Source organism: Stegodyphus dumicola, chromosome 7 (assembly GCF_044657685.1).
Source record: "Stegodyphus dumicola isolate Sdum_Otavi_A_Nest chromosome 7, ASM4465768v1".
NCBI classification, from domain to species: Eukaryota; Metazoa; Arthropoda; class Arachnida; order Araneae; family Eresidae; genus Stegodyphus; species Stegodyphus dumicola.
In genome coordinates, this window is record NC_140774.1 from 127355638 (window position 1) to 127380940 (window position 25303).

General features: G+C 33.4%; 1 protein-coding gene across 1 annotated transcript in view; it reads right to left on the reverse strand.

The window, feature by feature from the left end:
• Window positions 1–9979, reverse strand: part of LOC118182927 (uncharacterized) — a 135697-nt gene extending 125718 nt beyond the window's left edge. The window contains exons 1-2 of the mRNA XM_035352407.2: window positions 9944–9979; window positions 6626–6923 (exon numbers count right to left, since the gene is read on the reverse strand). Coding sequence (XP_035208298.2) covers window positions 6626–6923; window positions 9944–9979 — 334 coding nt within the window. The remainder of the gene's footprint in view (window positions 1–6625; window positions 6924–9943) is intronic.
• Between the last annotated feature and the right edge of the window lie 15324 nt (window positions 9980–25303).

The window sequence follows — 25303 nt, forward strand, 5'->3', positions numbered from 1 at the left end:
TAGAAATTTATAATAATTTAGATATAATTTATAGCTGAATTTTCTTTGCAACAAAGCTCCAGCTATGCAAAAGAATAGGCTTATTAAGATAACTGAACCATCGGAATAATCCGATTATTATTTTCTGTTGGTATAAATATTGTAATGCCAGCGAGGGGATTTAACTTGTTCATCCATCTGATTTCATTTTCAAAAATAATTCAATTAAAATGAGTAAAATAGGCACTGCAATTTTTTTAGATGATAGGCTGCTTTACGTCCTGTTCTATCGGTCTCTGCAGAATTCATATAAGGTGGAGTTTAAATAACGAAAGTATGTGCAATTTAGAGACAGAATTTTGACCGGATCAGCGAGCAGCTTACTTCCGTCAGCCGTCCACCCGTTTCTCAATGTATTTTTTGTGAATGATTTCGGTTAAAAGCAAAAACATTGCGTAGAGAACAAGGCAAGCGAATAACATCGTAGTACAAAACATCGTAAAAGAGAAAAGAAAGCAAGGAGAAACATCGTAGTATACAATCATCGTAGAAAATAAATTGATTCAAAAGCTTCGCAGTTTTAAAACATCATCGTCAAAAATATCATGCTCTAAAAAAAAGCATTCAAATCATGGCATGATGATAACACTGCAGACATGTGTTTTCAGAATTAAAATTTTTTAAAATCATGTTCGTATAATGATTCGTTATCTCAATGAATGAGAATCTCAAGAAAGAATGGAGACTTTTAACTCTGTATTTTATAATTTTGACTTGACTAATAAATTTTTACTATATAAGGTATTTTCTCCTTCCTTTCTAAATGCCTTCGTGTTGTTAAGGTTACCACACTCGGCGCGTGTTCGAGAGGTCCAGGTTAGAGTCCCGGCGAGAGCATTGCTCATTAACGTCTCCAGCATCAAATTAAACCTAATGACTCTACAACTGAAAAAGCAAGAATAATACGTAAGCATTAAAAACCTGAAAATGAGTAAAAATTAAGTTAACAAAATTTTAAACTTATATATTTAACTTATATAAGCAATTCATTAATCTAGTAAAAAAGGACAGTTCTCTATCTGCCGTTCTATTGAGCCGATTACGCTTTTCATGTCTCGAAAGCGCCACGTAGGCTATGTATAAGATTTATATATAGCATTGTTCTAATGTAGGTCTTTTGACACAAAATTGGACCTTTTTCTGACATGACATGTCAATATCCATATTATCAATTCTACGACTCAAATTATGCCTAAATATTAAATGTTGTAAAATTTAGTGCGAAATTTACGGAGAAATTTCAAAATTTATCTTGCGAATTTTTTACAGTTTGCGCCATGAATAACTCACTTAGCGAAATTCTTAATTTATGGCAACCTACTTACTTTCTTTTCTTTCATTTTCTGAAAAATATAGTATGCTTCTGAAATGAACATGGATTTAATTGTGCAAAATACTCAGAATAGTTGCAAGAGTGTCGGGCTCGCAACCTCTTGTCCAGAAAGTTCTCATATGTATCATATCGGAAATAAGTCTAGAGAAATGGAAAGCCATGATAAGAAATATCTTTCACATCAGCTGTAACATGAAGGCCAGTGAAGCTCAAGCTCAGGTATTCAAAAGTGGTTCCAAGCGCTTCTTTAAACATGGCGAAACAACAACAATTACAGTCGAATCTATGAAGCTCTAAACTGTTAAATAACTGAAATGAGTATTAGAGATATCATTTGATTATATAAAATGATACCTCACAACATTATGTCATGCTTTGTTACGTTTGATTATCTCATTTCTATTGCACAGAGGCTGTTCGCACATTTTTAGACGATTTTGCTTTACTATAAAAACATCCTCTTCTTAGAAATGTGTTTTTTAACTGCAGCTAAATTTTTGAAAGTATTAATTATCACCTCCTGCTTGACAGTTTTGTTTACATGCAAAATGGTGGTTTTAAACAAGCCGGTGGGTAGAAGGCTATGTCTGGGCTCTTTCGAATGAAATTTATTCGTACTTAGTTATTACAAAATACCGTGAAAGCCACCGTTTTCCGATATCTAAAGATACGATAGGTAATATTATCTACAAGAAAGGGAAAAAAATGTCAAAGTTTGGTTTCAAATGGGAAATACTTCCTAATGCATATCCAAGGAGAAAACGAAATGTTTCGAATTTAAGTAAGATCTCTAATGCTAAAAGAAATTCCGCCTAGTCAAAGGACAGTGGCAAAATCCTTAATATATTCACTGTCAACCGTAAACAAAGTGATTAATGCTGATTTTAATCTTAAGAAGGTGAAAAAACATAATCTGCATCATCTTTCTCTAGGAGATATCGCCGAACGCAGGACGCGCTGCAGAATTCTTTATGGGAAACATTTATCCGGATAAAAACGGAAAACTGTTGTCATAATAGGATGAATCTTGGTTACATTTAAATGACTGCAATGCAACGAGATGCATTATTTTCATCAAATAGGAGAAAAGTATATTAAAACATGGTTGAAAAAGGCTAAAGAAAGTTTTCCAAAAGGATTTAGGATTGTTGTTGGTTTTCATACAACGGGGAACAAAAAATAAAGAGAGTGGAGAAAGATGTTAAGATCAATTTCACATAATATCATAAATATATCTGATATGTAATTTTCAAATATGAAATACCTTATCTTTAGCCACAGTGTCATCAAACAGTAGAACTGTATCAAAATAAAAGTCCGTCAAAATCAAGCAGTCACACGTGAAAATACACTGTTAATTTCCTGATAAAAATTGAACAAAAAACGGGTATCAAGCCACTAATTCTTCACTCATATCCCTACTAAATATTCTGATGCATCATCCATGAATTTTTGCCCTTTTGGACTTTTAAGAAAAGGATTGCCCAAACATCGACCTATAACCCTCCTTGGACTTTAGAAAGCTGTTCAGGAGGAATGGGATAAAATACTTCCTCGGAAACTACAAAGGACTCTATTGTTTTTGAAATAACGATGTAGAAAGATAGTGAAGAATAAGGGATAATGAAGCATATCCTAGATGCTTCTAAGCCGTTCACTGAACAGCATTTTAACAAAAGTAAAAGCGGTACTTATTATTATAGGAAGCATGTCTCCATTCGGTCACTTAGTTTCATCTTTTATTGCACTTGTTTAAAAATATGGTCCTCTGTGGTGGAGGTACAGGTGCATTTGTTGTCACAGAGTCCTTATAAGGTATTTCTTCCGCCTTCTTAGCATGCCATTGTGATGTATTGGTCAGCACCTTCGGCGCATATTTCCGAGGTTCGAGTCCCGCCCCTTTTATGACACATTTGTCATGTCTCCTGCTTCGAAATAATCTAATTTTTGTACATCCTTATCATATAAATGGGGTTTGATCATCAGAATGAATGGAGTTTCGTATGTGACACAAATGTTTTGCCATAAATATCCATTATTTATTATTATTTATTATTTGCCATAAACATAGAACTGGTCTTCGAAATACTAAGGTACTGATATAAAAATGAGAATTTTTTGTTTTAAGAAGATTTAGAAAAGAATGTGGGAAACTCTTAATACGACGCCTCTTTAAAAGATTGATTACGTGTAATATAATTTGCACGTTCCTTTTTGAAATGCTGTCGAGAATTTCGTTAGCTTTTAATTAGCACTTAACACGGGACATAAAAAAAATTCGACTTTTAAGTTCTCTTCATAAAAATAATTTAGGTTTCCCACTGAGTCTTCTTTGAACATTTATCTTCTCATTTAAATTTATTCTTAAGTTGTTAAAACGTACTTGCTCTCAATAATGCTTGCATTTTAATAGAAATAGCGAGAATTTATTATACTTTTACTCGACTGTTTTTTAACATGTATAACTTTTTCCAAAATCTGCTGGAAATAAAAAATCCTATTCATAATTATATTAATGTAGACAATAGCTTTTACATTATTTTTAAAGGGAGATGTTTCCATGAAAATGTTTTTTCCACTCTTAAAATAAAACAAATTTTGATTCAAGCATAATAGAAATTGAGAATTAAATTGGAAGCTCAGGAGATATTTATTTTAATTTGCAACGTATATTCTTAAAACAACCTTTTTCATCACCTATGTTTTAAATTTTATCATATCAAATTATTTCAAATTGCTGCTACAATGGCTTCATTGTTAAGAAGGGAGGAAACCTTTCATTAGTATGCAACAATAATACAAGATTATTTTATAACAACATATTTGGAGAATATATACTTCGTTATTTTAATGACCGCCGATCACACGCAGCTCGGCCGTGATTCAAATCATAATAAACAGCCTGGACGCATGTTCGTTTTTGCGGTTTTCCTAGTGAATACGGGGAATTTACACAGAAAAGATTTCCACAAAATTGTTTCTGCTTGAAGGCAGATTGTTTTAGTCTGCTTTTCCTTAATTAAATAATACCACCCTAACCTTTTCCAGTGGACTGGTATGGGCTTGCTAATCCTGACTGACAGGGTTTGGAATTTTGTTTCGGAAGAAAACATGTAATCCTAAAAAACAGTGTACGAGGCAAAACAGAATAGCTTTTATACATTTGGTTAATTTTTATCATGTGAATTATTGTTACAGTGAATTACGATTGCAATTAATGACGAGAAATTACAGAATAAATTTTTTAGTTCCCAATAAATGTCCTACAAAGACATTTTTGTGTTAAGATTACCAATCCCCACTCTGAATTGTAAACTTCCAAGCTGTTTAAATATAGTTCATTATATTTAAACTACTTAGAATCAAACAGCTGCAGAGATTGAAGTTTAAAATAATCTCGCTTATTACTAAATTCCTGTTAACATTACGTCAATTTATATTATCATAAATTAGAATTTATATATGCTTCCTTTGCATTATTAAATATAGAGATAAATTCTCTCGAGAAACATGTTGTCCACTATATTAACGCTGGATTGTAATTATGCTCGCACGTATAAATTGCTTAACATGATTAACACTTATATAAAAGCGTCTTGTTTTCCATATCCATTCTTTTTATTTCATTTACTAATTTCCTCGTTGCCTTTTCCTAAAGAATAAATAATCTCGTTCAGGACTAATTTTCAAACATGTTGCTATACCTACGCCCGTTTTAACAGAGTTTGTTAACAGATAAGCTGCAGATGCGCTTATCTGTTACTAATAATAATCTTCACTAACAATAACTCACATGAATAATTTATCCTATACTCGCGTAAGAAGTCATAAAAATAAAAATCTTCTATGAATTATTTAAAACTGATTACGACTTAAGCTCTGGATCTCACTGAGTTATTATAGATAGGGCTTGAAGAAAAAGTATTATTTGACTGTTAACAGCCTGATAATAAAGATCGTTTATGAATCCAGGATTGTTTTCAAAACGAGCATAGGCTATGATTTACCTATCAGTATTTAGTATATATTTGAGTTTTAACAATCTTCAACAGATTTTCTAAATAAACGTCAAGAATAAACTGGTTTTAGTTATTATTGGATAATAAGAAAGATATTTTTAATTATTGACCAAACTCTAACATTTTATTCATTACCTCTCCACGCCTATGTACATTGTAGACTAAAGCGGAGAACTATATCATTAATTCATGAATTAAAATTGTTACGTTTTCTTAATGTTTCTCATTGAAGCTTTCTGGATAAGGAAAATAGGTCACATATAAGTTTAATTTCTGTTTTTGGACTGTTTTGTAGGTTTTAATCTATTCTAAAAGACGCAGAAAATTTAAATTTTAATCCCGATTTGTTTCTGAAATACATACTTTAAAATTTAGTAGAAATTTTGACAATTACCACTTTCAAACCATGCGTTCATTTTTTAGTCTTGCAATAAAACATTTTGTCAAAACAGCTTACATATAAAATACTTTTCTTCTTATTTATTATTAACGTGTTTTAATAGTAGACGATAATATTGTTGCGTGCGTGCAGATTCGTAATAGATTAAATACACAGAGAATTGATGATAGCCTGATAAAATTTATTTTAGCAAACGAAACACTTCACAGTTCTGGAACTTTCCACAAAAATAGTCATACACAGTATCACGGAGTATGTCTACAGTATCATAGAGTATAATAAGTAGTTACTTTTCAAACTACTAAGAACGTTAAACACAATGCAATGCAAAGCGGATCTAAGGAGCGAAGCTAACCCGGATATATTTCATTACTATGAAATCAAGCTGAACTACCAATTAACAGCAACTGACAAACCTACATTATCTCTGGTATTCTATAGTTTTCACTTTGCTGCCGAGATATTTCTAGTACTCGAAATTATTGGAAGGGATATGAGTGCCGAAAAGCATTACAGTTACAAAGAACATCAATTATATATATTCAGTTACAATATCCATTACAGTTATACAGGGGCCGGGTCAAAATGTCACCAGATGGTCTTGAAGTTTGACGACCATTTGATAGTTTAAAAATTTTTCGTCAAATTAGCGAAATAACCATTTACTCAATGTTAAACAAACTTGCCCCTGTGTTTTTATTTTTTCAGCAATGCATCGTTTCTCTCAATTTTTCATGTTACATTACATAAAAATATAACTATTTCTTATATATGAGTATATTATCTATCCTAAAATTATCTATTCATGTGCAAAATTCGTAACAATATATTTACCGGAGCTTCCTTTGTGTGTGATGAGGCCTAAAGCCAAAAGCCATGATCTGGCACTTAGCTCATCTTCAGCAGCAAGAAGTAGGGGAGATCTTCCTTGGCACACGATCACTAATGCGTAAGGGAAACGTGTTGAATCTGAAGTGAAGCCTATATGGACGCACTGACCGAGATCTAGGATGAGCTTTGGACCGGTGAGCCCCAAAGGAGCCGTGAGAAGTTCGTCTTTCTCATACATTTCCAGAGAAGGGCTACGGTCTTGAGTTTCGTCTCGGAGCACTAAGTATCTCTTGTGCCAAGCCTGTAAAATAAAAATGAACTTCGGATAAGAGTCATTTTAATGAGAGTTGACGTCATAATGTTTTAAAAGATTATCACAGTATAAGCAATACATTTAAGAAAACTATAAATTTCATATTCATGAAAATAAATAATAATATTTTACAGACATAAAAAAAAAGCTGAGCATTGAGGCTATATTCAATTTTACATGATTGTTAAAATTAGAGAATGATATTATATGCACTTTTGTAGAATATGACACAGGTCTTAATTTAGCAAAGAATTTCGCAAATTAATCCAATCTCATATTAAATTTAGCCTAATTTTAACAGCGATATAGTATATCACAAAGAGAACTTTCATCTCACTGACGGAAGTATTTCGTAATTACACTGCACATGGTATAGAGATTTTATGCACATGGAGGTTTAAATATATATGCATTATTTGTACGCAGCTGACTTTGCCAGCTGGTTAAATATTATATTATTTAATTTAAAACGTAGATAAAAAGCAAAAAAGCTCTTTAAATAACATTAAGTTATCTAAATGATTAACATTGATCTTAAATAAGGCTATGTTGTAATAAGAATAAATAAAAATTTGAATTTAAATTAAAAATAATTAAAATTAATGTAAATAAGTAAATAAAATAGAAGGAGTGTTCATTAAAGCTATGCAATGAAGTAATTAGAGGTAAACATTACAAGCCTGATCATAACATTGAATAACACAATACCTTAAAAACTGAAGAGAAGACCTGAACGTATAATTTAAAGCTACGAAGAAAAGCAAGTTTAAAGTTCTTTTTTACCTGTCTTTGATCGCTCCCAGAACTAAAAGAGTTTATTAAAAATTTAAAGCAAAAATAAAATTGCTATTTTATCTTAAATTAAGAAATATGTTTAACAGTCTCTCTTCTGCTCATCTTTTAGTCACAGACTCAATTTCTGTATTTAAGCGTCACCTAAAGTAGTTTAAAATAAATTTAATTTTGTATTTAAAGTGTTAATGATGAGTGACGATATTTTCGTGCGTTTCGCAATGTCGAGTTCTTAACCTTTTCCGGCACGCTTCCCTTTAAAGTCGGAGTTTTGATTAAAAAAAAAAAAAAAAAAAAAAAAAAAAAATGGTAGGCAGTCTATTAGGCTTAGAGGAGTAGACAAGTAAAATTTTGTGAAGATAGCACTTATCGCTTATTTCTGGTGTGCCCGAAGAGGGCGCATTGATTGAATAGAGCTACGAAATGAGTGCTGAAACGAGCATTGTGATCAATGAACTGACCGATGAGATGCGGATAAACAAAGAATACAGACTCTCAGTTGTCCTACATTATCGGTGAGCCCGGTCTGGGCACACCTAGGGTTCGCCGTTTGATTTTAGGCAAGATTTCAAGGTATAAATTTTAAACTAATATAGAATAAGAAGATTAGAACACAGACAAAAAAATAACACAGAAATTGCTTTTCAAACAATTCCTTTTATACCCTAAAGAAAGTCTGGAAGATTTCTTTCAAAAATGAGAATCTTAAAAACTAAACATGGCTAAAATATATGGACTGGTTTGTGTTGAGCTACCATCTACTATAAATAAAGAAGGTTCAGAGTAACCTATAGTAACCTATAAATCCTTTTTCATTCAATTTTTCTGTGCGTACAGAAGGAAATTTTTAGGTGTGTCCAGATCGGAAACACTGTGCCGCAAAGGGTTAAGCAAGATATCTTTTGACTTGCCTGCTTTCGTTATCTGATACATTTAGTAGCAAAGTTACAACTTTATTTCCATTAATGATTTACCAAATCAAATTACTAAATCACTAAAATTCTCCTTAAAATATTGAACATTGTCCTTAAAATATAGAACGGAATTATATTAATGCGACCACATTCTACATTTGACGTCAGCGTTGAATAATCAGTGACATAATGCATATATCAGCAGTAGCTGTCGTAGATATATTAAATGTGTTGTAGACACTCAAGAAATATTCCAATTTTTGCTGTAATAACTAAATAAAAACGCGCTCAGATAACTTAAAAAACGAATGAATATTGGCTTTCGAATCAAGGTGGCAGCATTTCAGAAACTACGCAGTTTGCATACTGTTCGCGTTGTGTAGTGGTTATAGAAAAACCTATGTTAGAACAAAGCTATATATAAATCTAATATATATCCTAAGTTGCGCTTTCGTGATATAAAAAATGCAAGTTAAAGTTCTTCAATCGGTCAGTAAACCAATACATATAGAATTGCCCCTTTTTTGGTGCAGAGTACCTAATTGGCTGGAAGATCATTAGGAAGTCATTACTGTGCTTTCCTAAACCCAAAAATCTTCAGACATAAACCCAATCAGATTACGACTACCTCAGTCGTGTTGCTTGATCTATGGGTCATTCGCCCTTCACCTCTCTAGCAAATGTCAAATGCTCTACAATCAACATCATTCCATACCCGTGTGAACACTCTCCAGTTCGTTTTGTTATCATAAAACTTGTAAATCCTACGGTCGCTGTTCATACTGCACATGATGGTTAATCTGGATTTGATTGGTGGTCATATTAAGATGACTCGATTGTGTAAATTTAGTTTTTTAATTAATAATTTCAAACTAAGATTTAGCTTGAAACAAAACAATTCTCTATTATGTAAGTAATTTTTCTCCATGAACCTGAGGAGTGAGATACAATTAAATCAAATTTATCATACGCGCATTTAATTAGAATCGCATCGAATTTAATAAAGCTAAACATGGCAACTACGTTTTGCAGTTATAGAAATAAAAATGGCATTAAAATGGTGTGAAACGTAAATCCTTTTTTTTATTCTTAATTTTACCCCTTTTATTCTCTACTGAATATTAATCCGCTTTTAACTAATTTTACTCTAACTGATTGTACTAATTTTTCTGCATCTTCGTTGAATGTAATTACATGCCTGCAAGAGATTATCTGGGATTGGTGAGTGATTATATATCTGTTAGTGTTCATTTGTGTGCGACATATGTACAAATGTTATATTACATAATCAAAATTACATACGAGAGCTAAGCAGTTACAACTGCTGCCTTCAAGCATACTTATAAAAAAATACAAGCTTAAAAGTTATCAGAAACTTCTTAAAATCGAAGTCTTGAATTCATATTTTGTTCCAAATCTTATTTTGTTCTTAGCAAGTTGGGAACGGCCACACAATTTGAATCCCAGTCAAAGCAATTAGATCAAAATTACATGAAAAATGTGGCCACTATTTAAATTCATTTTTCATAAATTTTTAAGTTTAAAAACCAAACCAATAACAAACAAATCTGTTAGTGTGTAGGATAGAAGCCGCAGAAGCTCGTCGGGTTCGTGAGGCACTGTCAGGAATCCCTGGTATGCCAGCGATTCACAACTCATTTCGAACATCGACCCCTTCAAAAAATGGTTTAATTTTAGAGTGACCTAGGGCGTTTTACTCTATAACATTACAGCATGCAACGCAATCATAATACAAATAACTGCACATATAGCAATAAGAATATGAGCAAAATTGAGAAAAAAAGTTAAGTTTTATTATGGTTATTATTATTATTATTATTTTATAAACATAAATAAATTTTTGAAAAGAAATCGCTGATTATAATTGCACCCAAATTCGATTTCATTTATGTGAGGCTCGCGCTTGATGTATCGATGTAATGCTTTACTATTTGGCCTACAAATGCTTAACTTAATTCTTAGGCCTCTGAGTGGCAAGGCCATGTGTATACGACCTAGAATATTATTATGACAACTTTACACGTGCATCTTGAAATATGCTATAAGAAATTAAAGAAATACGTTAAAACTGCATAAATCCAGGTATAAAGTGCCAAGGGCATTTTGGCGTTAAAAAAAAGAAAATAGCTTTTTTCGTGGGAGTTTATGGAAATTTGGGGTTCTTTTCTTTTTTCTAGCAAAACCCTGTGCTAATCAGGTTCAAAACTATTCTACCTGATTCTTGTTCTCCACAATAAATTATTGACTTAACTAAAGTCTTTTTCCTCCTGGTAAGAAGAAGGGAAAGTCAATCATGTTGGATCGGTAATTGCTTTTACTTTTGTGTGTTTCTTCTCGGATGACTTTTAAATTATAAAGTTTAGGATACCTTTGAGTTTTTTTTTATAATCAGTGAGATCTTGGTTACGCCAATCAGTTGTCGGTGAATATTGGTTATCGACTCCTAATCGACTCTTGATCATTAGTGACCTTATAAAGTGTATGTCTTTTTGGGAACATAAAATATAAATTTAAAAAAGGACTATTGAAGAATTATCTTCTATCCTTGTGAAACAAAATAGAAATTAGAAGAAGGGTGTATACGTAAGACCCTTTTATTCGAACACAACAAGTGACTTACTTAACTTGGGTTTGAATAAGCCAAACGCTTCTCGCTTAACAGAAATACATAATAAATAGCAATTTCAAGATGTGGTAGATTAGCCTAATGACTCATAGAGTACCTCAACGCGCAGAAAAGACTCTGATTTGCAGCAAACCGGCGAAACAAAGCTAAATGGCTAGAAACACTCAATGCCGCTAACTCAGGTTGCTAATAATCACAGCACAACGTAGCTTCGAATAAGCAGACATGCTCTAAAACCTAACTTCCGAAACTCTTGCTTAAGCAAGAGCACTTCTTTCTATTTTAATCTGAATAAAAGCTCGCTATCTCATTTACATTCTGCCATGAAAAGCATGGGTGAAAAGAGAGTAATAGGAAAGTAGTCAAACTTGAAAGGAACTATTAATTAAAAATAAATAGATAAACTTCTCAACGCCTAAAATTTCATTGAACCTGTGAGTTTAAAACTGTCTCTGTTGGCAACTGTTATGTTAAAAAGTCACGGTACCAATATGTTATGTTAAAAATCACATGGTACCACAATTGTTATGGTTTCCTACTCTGTTGACATAACACTTAAAATTTTCTAACAACAGTAACATACTAATATCAATAAGCCCTGTACATTTGCGTTGTGTTTTCGGATTAACCCTGAAATCAATTTGAGAATGAGACGGGTGAAAATCATGAGCACACACACAAAAATTTAACCTTTGAATGATCTAGAAAAACTTATTTATTTAACTATTAATGCCAATTATATATATTTATATATCCATTAGAAAAAAAAATATCAAAATATATTCAACAAAATTTGAACTATTGTTTTACACATCAAACATTTCCAAGTAATTATTTTTTTTAACATCCTTGTAATTACTATTAAATTTAATATTGCAAATCTGGTAAAACATACCAAAATAAACTATAAATTTAAGAACACTACCCTCCCCGGGGAGAAAATAAAAAAAAAAATTTAACAAGTTACACTTTCCACTTCACACAGAATTCCTCAATACAACAAAAATTATTGCTTAATATTGCACTCAATATCATCATTTAAATACTATTATTGCACATAACAATTTTTATTATTTAATTTTTTTTCTTAGATTAATTAAATATGGTTTAACCGGATAAAGATAAGTAATGACACATTTACTATTCTACAAACAAGTTCGTCTTGAGAAACAAGAATGCTCTAATACAAGCACTATTTCAAATCATCCTCACCAATGAGTAATTCAAAAAAACATTCAAGTAAATAATTTCCTGAAGAACTTAATTTTCTTAACCATTAAGTTAAGTTACAATAATTTTAATAAGGTTATAAATCTTTATTCCATTTAATGCTTTTACTTGATTGATACACCAAAGAAAAATGATTTCTATAGAGTTAGGATAAAGTTATCAACTACAAAAAAAAATTTAGGGTTCAACAAATTAACAAATTAAGTTAATTCAATCATTTTAACTGCAGAAATCTATAATATTTAACTAACCAAGAATTAACCAAAAAAAAAAAAAAAAAAAGAACTTATCGGTTCCAAGAGCAGCAGGAGCATCAAAAAAAAAAAAAAAAAAAAAAAAAAAAAAAAAAATCCATCGAAGCTCATGAGGAATGCTGGCAGCCTGTTGAATGGAAAAAAAAATGTTCGTCGAACAGTCTGGATTCATTACGGTAGCCTAGAAGTTCTAGTAGATTTTAGGATGAACAAATGAGGTTCCAATATGGCAAGATAAGTGAAATACAGTGCTGGCAGCCTGTTGAATGGAAAAAAAAATGTTCGTTGAACAGTCTGGATTCATTACGGTAGCCTAGAAGTTCTAGTAGATTTTAGGATGAACAAATGAGGTTCCAAAAGCAACGGTTGTAAATTATTCATTACGGTAGCCTTGAAGTTCTAGTAGATTTTAGGATGAGCAAATGAGGTTCCAAAATCAACGGTTCTAAATTAACGCTCTGGTTCCGAGTGAAGCGACGAATCAATGGTGCGCATCATTTTTCTAGAAATTTACTTCTGTATATTTTTCTTGAGATACACAAATACACACAACAAAAAACTGATGAAAGAATTTCGATTTTTTTTTGAAGACATAGATGCCCATACCTACGGCCCGCGCTCACAGCGCTTAGCCAAGAGGCCCGTAGGTCTATCGGGGCGAAGCTCCATTTTCTTCGTCGGAGTCAGCTGTCGCCTCCGGACAATTCAAAGGCCAAAAGAAGTGTCAGAAAGTGCTAAAAGTGTAAAAAGTGCGCTCGTCCCACAAAACAACCCGTTAAAAGGGAGAGCGCCGGACTGCCAAGTTGGCGCAACCCATTTTTCGCCGAAAGTTGAAATAGTTGCAACCACAGCATACCCTCATGTTATCAAACTCGCCAAAACCACTATTTTGAAACCTCAACGGAAAATCTATGTCGCCAAACCCTCGCCAAATAAACACCACCTGCGACCGGGGAAATTAGGAATTTCAACAACCCTGCAAGGGTCCCAACGAAAGAACGCTGAAAACTCGCAAAAAGTGACTTTTCAACCGGAAAGAAGGCATTTCATCCCCCTTTAACTAAATCACAAGCGAAACGAAGAAAATTCTACTAATTAAAGCTCATAACTGAAATGCAATTAAAGTTAGAAAAATGAAAGTTATGCCAAATTAAAGAGCTAATTTTTCTGCAACTAATGATATTAAATACTAAGAAATCAAATTAATTTTTGACATGAAAAACTGAGTTTATTACGTAGAAAGAAATACTTATCCATTGTTTGCGTGTACAAGATTGAAGACGCAGTTCGCGTAAACTCGGAAAGCCAAAATATATTACACTAGAATTAATAGGCCCAAAAAGAATATAACCAAACTTGTGTAGCTCAAATTTTGAATAATTACAAATTAAAATTTTGATTTTTATGAATCACTTAATTAAATTAAATTCGCTACACAACACAACATCTATTCTAAGCTGTATGTGTTAAAATATTTGAATTCCTGAAACACCGCAAATAGCAGTGGATAGTTTGGTGTTAATTGCTTAACTATAGAACCGGACATAGCGTTTAATGAAACTTTTAGTTAAGTTTTACCTTTTCGTCTGTATTCTTGAACTTTAGATTTATACTAAGTGTAAAGATGGGAATTCATTTAAAATCAATGGAAGGTTAAATGGATGGGGTCTAATCTCTAATTAGGTTTTAACTTGATATCTGTTAGGGCAATTACAAATGAAAAGTGAAATGAATCGTCATATATTATTCATTTCTAAATGAGAAAAATTTATTTTATCCATCCTTTCTCTCCTCCTCTTTCTAATCCATTCTTTTTCTTGAAATAAAATATTAAGCTTTAACTTTTAACAAAATGCTTTCTTTAAAATGTATGGTGAACAAATACTGGAAGTAAATGGACTTTAAAATTCCTTGATTAATAAGTCTACTGCGGAATTGCTATTACCTTTCCATTTAAAATTTCTCAGACAGTATTTTTAAGAATCTTGGTAGTTCAAATGAGCTAGATTTAAATTACTTTCAGTATAAGACACTATTTCTCTTTTTTTTTAATGCGCGAAACGCTTCTTGGCAGCTGTTTGAGAAAAGCACAACTGTGCAAATTTGGATTTCGGATTATTTTCTTTTCTCATGAGGCAAGTTGTTATGTTCTTTAAATTGTGCATTTCAGGCAGGAGCTTTCTAAGAACATTTTTGCATTTCTGTGTTAAATTTCTGGTTTCACTGTAGATGAATCCTCAAGACTGGAATCAGAAACTGGAAATATGTGTGCTTTACCCCAAAGTCTTTAGCTTGTGTGCAAAACTGAAATAAAGTTTAGTTTCAAATACAATACAAATTTATTTAGGATTAGATAAGTTTCTGGTAAGGGAAGAGTTAAGTTTAAAATTAAATTTCTAAAGAGTTAAGAGTTAAATTTCAAGGTAAAATAAAACTTCTAAATTTTAGTTATTTCTCAAACTTTACCTTGTCAAATTTACTGTAATTATAATTTCAGTGCATAAGTTTTCCTTCTATAATTTATTATACGTTCTTATTTAATATTATGTCTCGAAAAGGTGGTAAATAAGATAAATTCTGATTTTTGAAATAAGCGGATATTCTCTTCTTCTTAAGACAAATAAATGGCTAATTTTCCCAGGAAAACATTTCTAAACTTTTTACCTTGATAATATAAGAAAATGAATTCATATCTACACTCTATGCAATAAAATCGTCAGTTTGCAAAATAATTTTTACATGGATGTTTGGTTTCGCATATTTGCATTCCTATCAATTCAACTATTTAAATTGATTGTAAAGAGTGAGAAAAGAAGTGTTTGATTGTTTGCTGTTAATGTAGAATAACATTAAATATTTATCCTTCAAATTTAAATACATTTTTTAGAAAAATAGCGCTTAGATGAACAGTATGATCTAAAACTACTTTGGAAAATTGATAGTAAAAGCTGTACTGTATCTTAAAAACTCATTAACGTAAAAGAATTTTTCGTGAGCTCCATCCCATTTAACACTAAAAGGAAGTTAAACTTTTGTATAATTTCAACCTCTTTCATTTCGGTATGAATTAATTACTAGTGGTTTTGTTTCAGTCTGAAACATGATAAGATACAATGTCAGTGGAATGTTGGAAAATAGGTAAAGACGTGAAAATACTGTTTTTTTGGTTTTGAGAAGAAATCGATTTATTTCGCAACCAAAGAAAAGTACTTAACATCTTTCAGCTGTCAGATACGATCCCAAAATTATCCATACCCAGCAATTTAATCTTCTTTATCATTAAATGGCTAGCTATAATTTCTTTCGGTCATTAAGCGGACGAGTTATCTCATCAAAAACAGCAAATAAATCAATATAGGGCTGAATAAACAGGAAATATTTTTTTAAATAATCGATTTATAGCATCATCATCTTCTATCAATCAATAAAGCAATTCCTCATTTATTATTAATTCCTGAAGCATTAACGAGATAGGGAATATTATAATTTAGGTAACACATTTCATTTCTGAAAATTAACTCCAAAGACGAGACAATATTTCTGCCAGGTACAAAATCCTAATTTGAAGAGAAAATTTATTTCAAATATGTTACCGATTAACTTAGTTTTTGTTCAAAATTTCTATGTCTCTCTGTTTTTTTACGCTTACTATTTACAGGATGCAGTATAAGTTCACAAATAGGGAGGTGAAGAACATAAAACAGCAGCTAGAAATGGCAGAATATAATGTCTGACGATTCATTTAACATGTTCTCTGCTGTTTTTGTTCTGTACTTGACTTTTAGATGGTCTTCGTTATTGATTAAAGTAGTGTTTTTTCTAATATAGCAAATATATTCTTCACCTGAATTAAACCTTAAAGAAATGAATATTGTTAAATTTGTTGCGGCTACTCTCAAATGTCTCGCATTATCAGAAAAAATCACGAAATTTATTGTGGCAAGGAGCGTAAGACTGCGCCTTTCGTTGGTAGGGGTCTTGGGTACTATATAGGTGACAGTATTACTTTGCCCAGCTCTTCACCAATTTTGAAGAAGAGCACAGACTCCTATGGCGCATAGTTACTATACATTTACAAATACCCATTTCTGGAATTCTGACGCATCGGTAAGGTAATCTGCGTCATTAATCACTATGCCCTTTGGACGCCATATAAAACGTTTACAGCTAGAAAAGGAAGCTTATTGGTTTGACAGAAACTAATTTATATTTGGTTCACTTTGGGTTACTATACATTATGTTGTATTTTAAAACTCTTTAGTGAATGCCAGATCTAAAGGTACGACATTTAGGTAAATATCAGACATATTTTAATGAACTTTGGCTTCTTGAAATCATATTTGTAACCGTCACTTCTGAAGTTTGGATTGTTTAGCAAAACGGTCCCTATAATTCTCTTAACCCATCTGCTAGAGCCTGCGATCGGATGAACCACACAAAAAAAATCATTTTACCCTATTTAGTCTAAATTTCAGACTAAAATGCCGCAATAAAGATCTTTACCATTTTATCTAAAATGCTGAAGTGCACGTAAGTGAAGATTGAAAAACCCTAAGTAATTACACACTTAGGCAAAAAAATTAATTTAAAGAATGAAACTAACTACGGTATTGTTTTCGCTACGTTATGATAAGAAATCTATAAACGAGTGTAGAAATGAATTAATACTAAACGTGTGTAGCATCTGTACTCACCACAGGGCAAAAGTTAAGAAAACACTTGATGGCATTTTAAACCTCGAAATAACTCAAGCAGTTTATTTTTCTTGATATAAAAGTATACAAAATGTTAAAATTTTATATTGTGATTCTTGTGAATATGTGAGTAAATGTGCAACATAGTTTGCGAAAAAAATTGAAAAGATGTATCCTTGTGAAAATATCTTACAGAATTCTGTAAAATATCCAAAGTTAAACTTCTTTAGAATTCTTTAAAATCATGACCCAAATATATGTAAACTAAATCAGAGATCTACAGAACACTATAAAAAATTCAGCTATAGTTTTTATAGAAATGTATATAAGGACTTTAATGATATACACATAGATATTCTATTAGAATTTATGCACAGACTTTATGAAAATTTGTAAACTTTTTAATACATAGAACTTTTTACAGTGTATATAGAATAAAGGTATAGAATTCTTTTGAAAAATCTCATATGTTATAGATAATTAGTGCATAATTCTAAAGAGTTCTAAAATGTTTCCATGCTTTAATTTTCTATAAAGATCCAACAACCACCCAACAGCTTTTGAGTTTTTAACAGCATTATAAAATTTAAAAAAAAAAAAAAAAAAAAAAAAAAAAGGATAAAAAAGAATGAGTTTAATTTTCATTTTTGAATGGAATCTTTTAAACTGAATTTTGACATATTCTATGACATTATAACGTTGCGCGCCTCCAACTTGCACGCAACCAAGAGGTGACTGTGAAAACTTGTATAAAAGATAGAAGCTTGTGAAGGGTTTAAGTCCCTTTTTATTCAACGTAATAAATTACAATTGCGTTCTCTTGACGCTTACAGACGGTGCCAACTTGGCAGTCAAATAAAAATAATAACCTGAAAAGAAAATAAAGACAAGATTCTAACTACGAGGCTCTCTAAAATAACTAACTCACCGCGTTTTGCAATACCGCTGCTAATTCAGCAGACTTGAAGCTCACTGGAACGATGACCACTCCTTCCCGCCAAGCACATAGGCCGCAACGCGGGGTTCTTCAATTCTCGCTAACTACCTCCGCGCTCGCTAAGTAAGAATATCACATACCGAACTTGTTTCCTCTCTATTTAAATCAGAATAATACTTCCGCTGATAATTTGAATGCTTGCGCGTTCTACTCATATTTACATATTCTGGCATTGGCAGTTCCAGGGGAAAGTAAGGCTTGACAGGAAAGATAGTTTAAACTTAAAATAAATGTTAGTTAAAATAAATATAAACCCTACATTTGCCGCTGCCAGAATTTGGAAAACTTGGAAGCAGGTCCTACAAACGACCTGTTGTAAGTTTCTCTAATTCTGAACTAACTGGCGAGAACCTCGTTTACACAAAAAAAAAAAAAAAAAAAAAAAAAAAAATCTTATGTAAAAATTATACTAAAATTCTGTTGCTCGTTACAAAGCTTTCTTCTTACAGCAACTTTTCCTGGACTTCATCAATCAATCTTGGCCTTTCCTTCCAGCATCTGGAAGGAATAAGTATCAGTATCTTTCTACATACATTATAATTTACACTTTCTTGACACAATAAATTTTTGTTTTTAAACGATTCGTTTTTCTTAGTTATTGCTTACTTCACATTCATTCAATTTTTCAAGCATTAATTTAACTTTACCCTGGCTCTCCACCGTGTGTGGTGTCAAACGGGAATATTCGTGTTTTAGTCTTACAACACTTCCCATAACCACCATGATTTGTTAGAATTCAACAACCAAATAGACACACCTTACTCGACATTCTACAACTCAATGAGCTACTTTAATATTCTTAAAAATTCAAATGTAGGTGGAGAACCCTACAAAACACATTCATTCTAACTTCCCCCTCATTCATCTTTAAACATGCAGGCTTTCGCTCTAAAGCATGACTTTATCTACAATTTACTACTTAAATTTTGACTTCATTGCTTTTAGGCATTCACTTTTAGCATCTACAATTTTATGCTTCTAGACTAAATTCTACTTTTACATAACCTTCAAGTATTTACCTACATTTACAAAATTTTATACATATGCTTTTTACAATTTACCATAAAATGAATAAGAGAAAATAAATTTTTACTTTACTCATTCTTCGCCAAGCTGGCGGCACTGAAAGTAAAATTCTTATTAATACAAGAATACGAAGTTATTTTTATCTTCGGCCAAATTTTGGCTTTAACATAACAGAATTAGTCTTTCGACCAACAGAAAATGCTTGTTTTTAGCTTTTACACTTAAAGAAAATAATACTTTTGCCTTAGCTAAATAAAGTAAAACAAAACTAAGTCTCAACCGAGACATATTGACTTTCGTCAAAACATAGAACTTCGTACTTATGCATAACATTTCGGAAAAAAAGAGAAAGAAAAATTATAGAAGGTTTTAACTTATCTTTGAGTTCTCGATGCTTGAAACTCCGTCATCCGTTTTTGACAAAATTGATCCCAAGTTAGAGGTTTCATGGATGTCAATCTTCTCCTTATTGATCTCCGAGTGTCGTCCCCGTTGCTTTTTCTTTTGCGTCCTCTACATGCTGGCCTCTTGACGGAGTAATCGTCTGGTTGTTGGCCTTTGCGTTTCTGCCTGGGACGGCTGGTCTTGACGTCCTCCGGTCTGGAGTCCTTCTTGAATTTCTTCTGTTCGTCGTATTTTTGTGCCTCCTGCTGGCGTTTTAGTTTCCGGAACGGCGGCCTTGCTGGCACCTGACTCTGTGGCCGTGTGCGCGTTCTCCTTGATGTGTAATTTCTCCTGCCATCATTTGTAGGTGGTGTTTTCGTCTTTACCACGGTTTCTTTACCCGGTTCATCTGTATTTTTGCTTTTCTTAAACGCCGGAGTTTGAAAATCATTTTTTCTTTTTGATACCGACGTCCGGGTTGTAGAAGTGCTAGGTCTCTCTTCAGTTCTCCGTTTCTTGGGTGGTGGAATAGTTGTTGCAGTCTCTGGCCCTTCTATTTCGTTTAGACTTGAGTCCTGCAAGAAACTTTTAAGCATTTCAAAATCATTTGGATTATAGTATTTTTTCACCTGGTAGGGACTTGCTTTACAGATTTCCCCTCTGTCATTCTTAAGATATAATACTACCCCTTTGATTTCCTGAATTACATAGGGACCTTCAAACTTTGGAGCTAGCTTTGCCATAAAATTGTCTGGGGCACTTGATAAAGAAAATTTCCGCTTCAATACTTTATCCCCAACTTTAAAATCTGCTTCACGGGGTTTTCTATCATGATATAACTTTTGTCTATTTCTTGCCGTATCCGAGGTTTTAAGCGCCTGATCAATCAACTTTTGCACATCTTGTTGTTTAAACTCCTGCTCTCTTTGTTGCACAAAGAATAATTTATCTAAAGGCGTAATTAACTTTCTGCCTAAAAATAATTCTGCTGGAGTTTTTCCCGTAGTATCATGATGTGCTGTTCTTAAAGCATAAGCTAATTCATTTATGTATCCATCCCAGCGCTTGTGATGTGTGCTCACGTAACTGCGAATTATTTTTACTATGTTTTTATTAACTCTTTCTGCTATGTTAGCCTGTGGTCTATAGGGAAACATTTTGATATGGCGTATGCCAAGTCCATTGCATATGTTTTCAAATATTTGACTAATGAATTGTTTTCCGTTATCGCTAATGACTTTTATCGGTGCACCGTATTTTAAAATTTATCTGTGTAAGAATGCATCTGCGACTGTTTTGGCTGACGCGCGTTTAAGAGGAACAATTTCTATCCATTTTGAAAAATGATCTACTATTACTAAAAGAAAACGATTTTTATTTAGCTCGCTCTGGGGGAAGGGACCAAGGAGATCTATTCCTAAAATTTCATTCGGAAATGTAGCGCGAATGCTATTTAAGTACACCCGGCCGGGCTGTAATTAATATCATTTATTAACTGACATTGATTTCAGGACCTGACATACGCCGTTACTATTTTGTATAATTGCGCGAAATATACCGCCTCGCGTACCCTTCTTATAGTCTTTCTGACCCCGAGGTGGCCCGCTGTTTTTTTTTCGTGCAACTCCCTCAAAATGCTTAATCGAAGCGAGGCTGGGATGACTGGCTTATACTCAAGATTTTCGTTTGTTGTTTTCGTATAGAATAATAAATTATCTAATATTTCATAGTTTTATGCTCTATTTCTTATCGCATCGATATCTGTGTGCTCAAAGCTTTCGGGGTCTTTCAAATAAGCATAGATATTTCCAAATTCAGGATCAGCTTTCAATTCAGTAATAACCGTATCTCTAGAATCTAAAATTTTTGAAGTCAACACAGCGCATTTAAGTTCATTTCCTTCGTCGTCCAGTTTTATACGAGAAAGTGCGTCAGCTACATTGTTTTCCTTACCCGGTTTATATTTTATTGTGATATTATATTCTTGGAGTTTTAAAGCCCATCTTATTAACCTGGGCGTTAGGTTTTTTCCCGAGTAAAGTCTACCAACAGCCGCATGATCCGAAAAGACTGTTACTGGCGATTTGCCGAAATAAACTCGAAATTTGTGTACAGCCATTAATACGGCTAATGTTTCTCTTTCCGTAGCTGTATAATTCCTATGTGTCCGATTCAATGTTTTACTAAAAAATGCCAGCGGATGGTTATTTTGCATAAGAACCGCCCCACCGCATAGTCTGACGCATCTGCCGCAATTTCCAGGTTTTCGTCCCCCTCAGGGAATTTTAAAACAGGGGCATTAATAAGCGCTTCTTTTAATCTTTCAAAAGCCGTGTTAGCTTCCGCTGTCCACGTAAATTTACTCTTTTTTCTTTTGATTACTAAGAGTGGTTCAACAATATTAGCGAAATCTTTTATGAAAGATCGATAGTAAGAACATAGTCCAAGGAAGGACGAAAGTTTCTTGGCGGTGTTGGGCGGTGGGAAATTCTTAATAGCTTTTATTTTTGAATCTTGCGTTTCTATACCCTTTTGCGAAATTTTATAACCGAGATATTTAAGTTCTTTAGTTGCGAACTTGCATTTTGAGGCGTTAATTGTAAGACCGGCCTCTTTTAATAATTTAAAAACTTGTTCGAGATCACTAATGTGTTGTTCCAACGTACTACTCGTTATAATTATATCATCTAGATAAATTAAAGTTGATTTTCCTAGGACAGGCTTTAGAACAATGTCCATAGCTCTCTGGAATGTTGACGGGGCCCCACACAACCCAAAAGGCATGCGTAAAAATGCATAAGTGCCCGATTTTGTTATAAACGCGGTTTTGTGTATATCTTCGGGTCTCATAGCTATTTGATAGTAGCCAGACGTTAAGTCCAAAGTAGACATATATCTTGTCGATTTGATCTGTCTAATGATCTCGTCTATAACCGGCAAAGGGTAAACTGGAAATTTAGTAATGCTATTTAGTTTTCTGTAATCGATAGCAAACCTCCAAGCCCTTTTATCCGAAGGAGGAAACTCGTTCTTTTTCCTACATAGTACGACTGGACTCGCGTACTCACTATTTATGGGCGTTATTATTTTACTCTTTAACATCTCCTGAATATGTTCTTCGATGATTAAGTCTTTTTGTTTATCATAGCGATACGGTTTAGTCCTACAAGGTTTTTCGGCATTTAATTGAATCTTGTGAGTCACGATTTGACAGTTTCCTGGTTTTTCTGAAAACAAATGAGAAAAATTACTCACCACTTGCTGTATTGCTTTACTTTCCTGGTCATTCAAATGGCTAAGGTCCAATTCAGGTGTCTCCACAGGTTCCACCAACCTCTGGTCCATCTCCAGCACCACGGAACTATCTTGAAAATTCAATTTGGCCCTCGCGGCCCTTAAAAAGTCCATACCTAAAATAAGAGAGTGTTGCAGGTGTTTCACCACAAAAATTAATACTTTGAGATTTTCCTCTTTTACCTGTACGTTTAATGATACTTTCCCGATGCAGTGACATGTTTTTCCTTGCGCCGCTATAATTTCCGTATTTCTGGTTTTAAAGAGTCGTATCCTATAAAAATTCTTTTTGAAGAACTTTTCACTCATGAAATTTCCTTCTGCTCCTGTATCGATGAGGGCTTCTACTGGTACATCGCCAACCAGGACTTGTATAATTGGTAGCTGTGAGTTTTTTACGATGACTGTATTTAAATGTCTATTTGAGGGTTTTTTTAAAACTTCCGGGGTCTGGACCCTCCCTTTCACAGGCCCCTCTAGTCGTTTAAAGCTTTCCTTTCAATCTGCGTCTTCTGGGTACGCGGATGCTTATTTTCAAATTTTCTTTTTGGGCCTTGACCTTCGAATTTCGATGCGTTAGCTTGATAGTTCTTTCCCCCATATGAGCGATTTCCATTTCTGGTTTCCTCCTTCCTTCGGGTATGTTGAAAATATGTTTCCCCTCTCGCTTTTTCCGCTATTCTGCGATTTTGAAACTTCACCGCCAATTCGAAAAGTTCCTGCAATGTGTTTGGGTTTCTAATTTCAAAGTAGTCTTGGACAGCGGGTAACAATCTTGGTAATATTATTTCAATAATCTCCGCATCGGGTTTTTTCCCATACAGCATATCCGTTAGCTTGATTTTCTATACTATTAAAATCTGTGTGCCTCTGTCTGTTTGTGTGTTTGTAACATCATCTCCTCGGGAACGGCCGGGTGTAGAGCTTAGCGGAAGGTACCGTTGGATTCAGAATGCCCGTGGCTCGCCGGATTGACCATCGGCATCTTCGTGCGACTTTAATTAGCCGAGATATTAATTAAAAACTGCTTTTTCCCCTACGTTTCCCTACGTTTTGCACTTTCTTTCACCCGCTTTCCCTGTTTTAGGGATTTGGCCGAGTGCCAAATTCGTTTTTCTCGAATAACTTGGGAACGGCGCCGAGTTGGAATTCGAAACACATATCTCCGGATTCGAAAAAAATCAACAAATCCATCGATACCGGTCCCATCTTCGTACGACAGTAATCGGCGGAGTCTATCTATACTATTAAAATCTGTGTGCCTCTGTCTGTTTGTGTGTTTGTAACTTCATCTCCTCGGGAACGGCCGGGTGTAGAGCTTAGCGGAAGGTACCGTTGGATTCAGAATGCCTGTGGCTCGCCGGATTGACCATCGGCATCTTCGTGCGACTTTTATTAGCCGAGATAATAATTAAAAACTGCTTTTTCCCCTACGTTTCCCTACGTTTTGCACTTTCTTTCACCCGCTTTCCCTGTTTTAGGGATTTGGCCGAGTGCCAAATTTGTTTTTCTCGAATAACTTGGGAACGGCGCCGAGTTGGAATTCGAAACGCATATCTCCGGATTCGAAAAAAATCAACAAATCCATCGATACCGGTCCCATCTTCGTACGACAGTAATCGGCGGAGTTATTAATTAAAAACTGCGAAAACAATAATTTCGGCACTCAGTCTTCCGAGTGGCAACAGTCTCGGCAGTCGTCGGAGATAAAAATGCTATGGGAACGCCAAGGCCGTTCGCCACTAACAAACTAAGAATAAAAAATTAAAATAACTTAAAGGAATAAACTGAAAAGCTAAAATAAAACTAAAAATAGAAACATTCTCTTCATTTAGTTGTCGTTAGTTGAATGTAGATTGGTTTATTCCCTTGATAAGTCGAGTAAATGACGTCATAGATAAAATAAAAAGTTTTGTTTCCCGGTCTGGCAACAGATCAAATAGAATCAAAAGTTTATTTTCCTGGTTTGGCAACAAAAAATTTATTTACGAATTTTGGATTTGGAAGGAGACCGTCGCAATTTTTTCCAGCATTTCAAATTTCGTAAATATTCTTATTATTACTCATTGCACTTAATCTTTATTTCTTTTTACAGGATATTTGATTGTTTTTTGCATTTATATTTGTAGTTTTAGT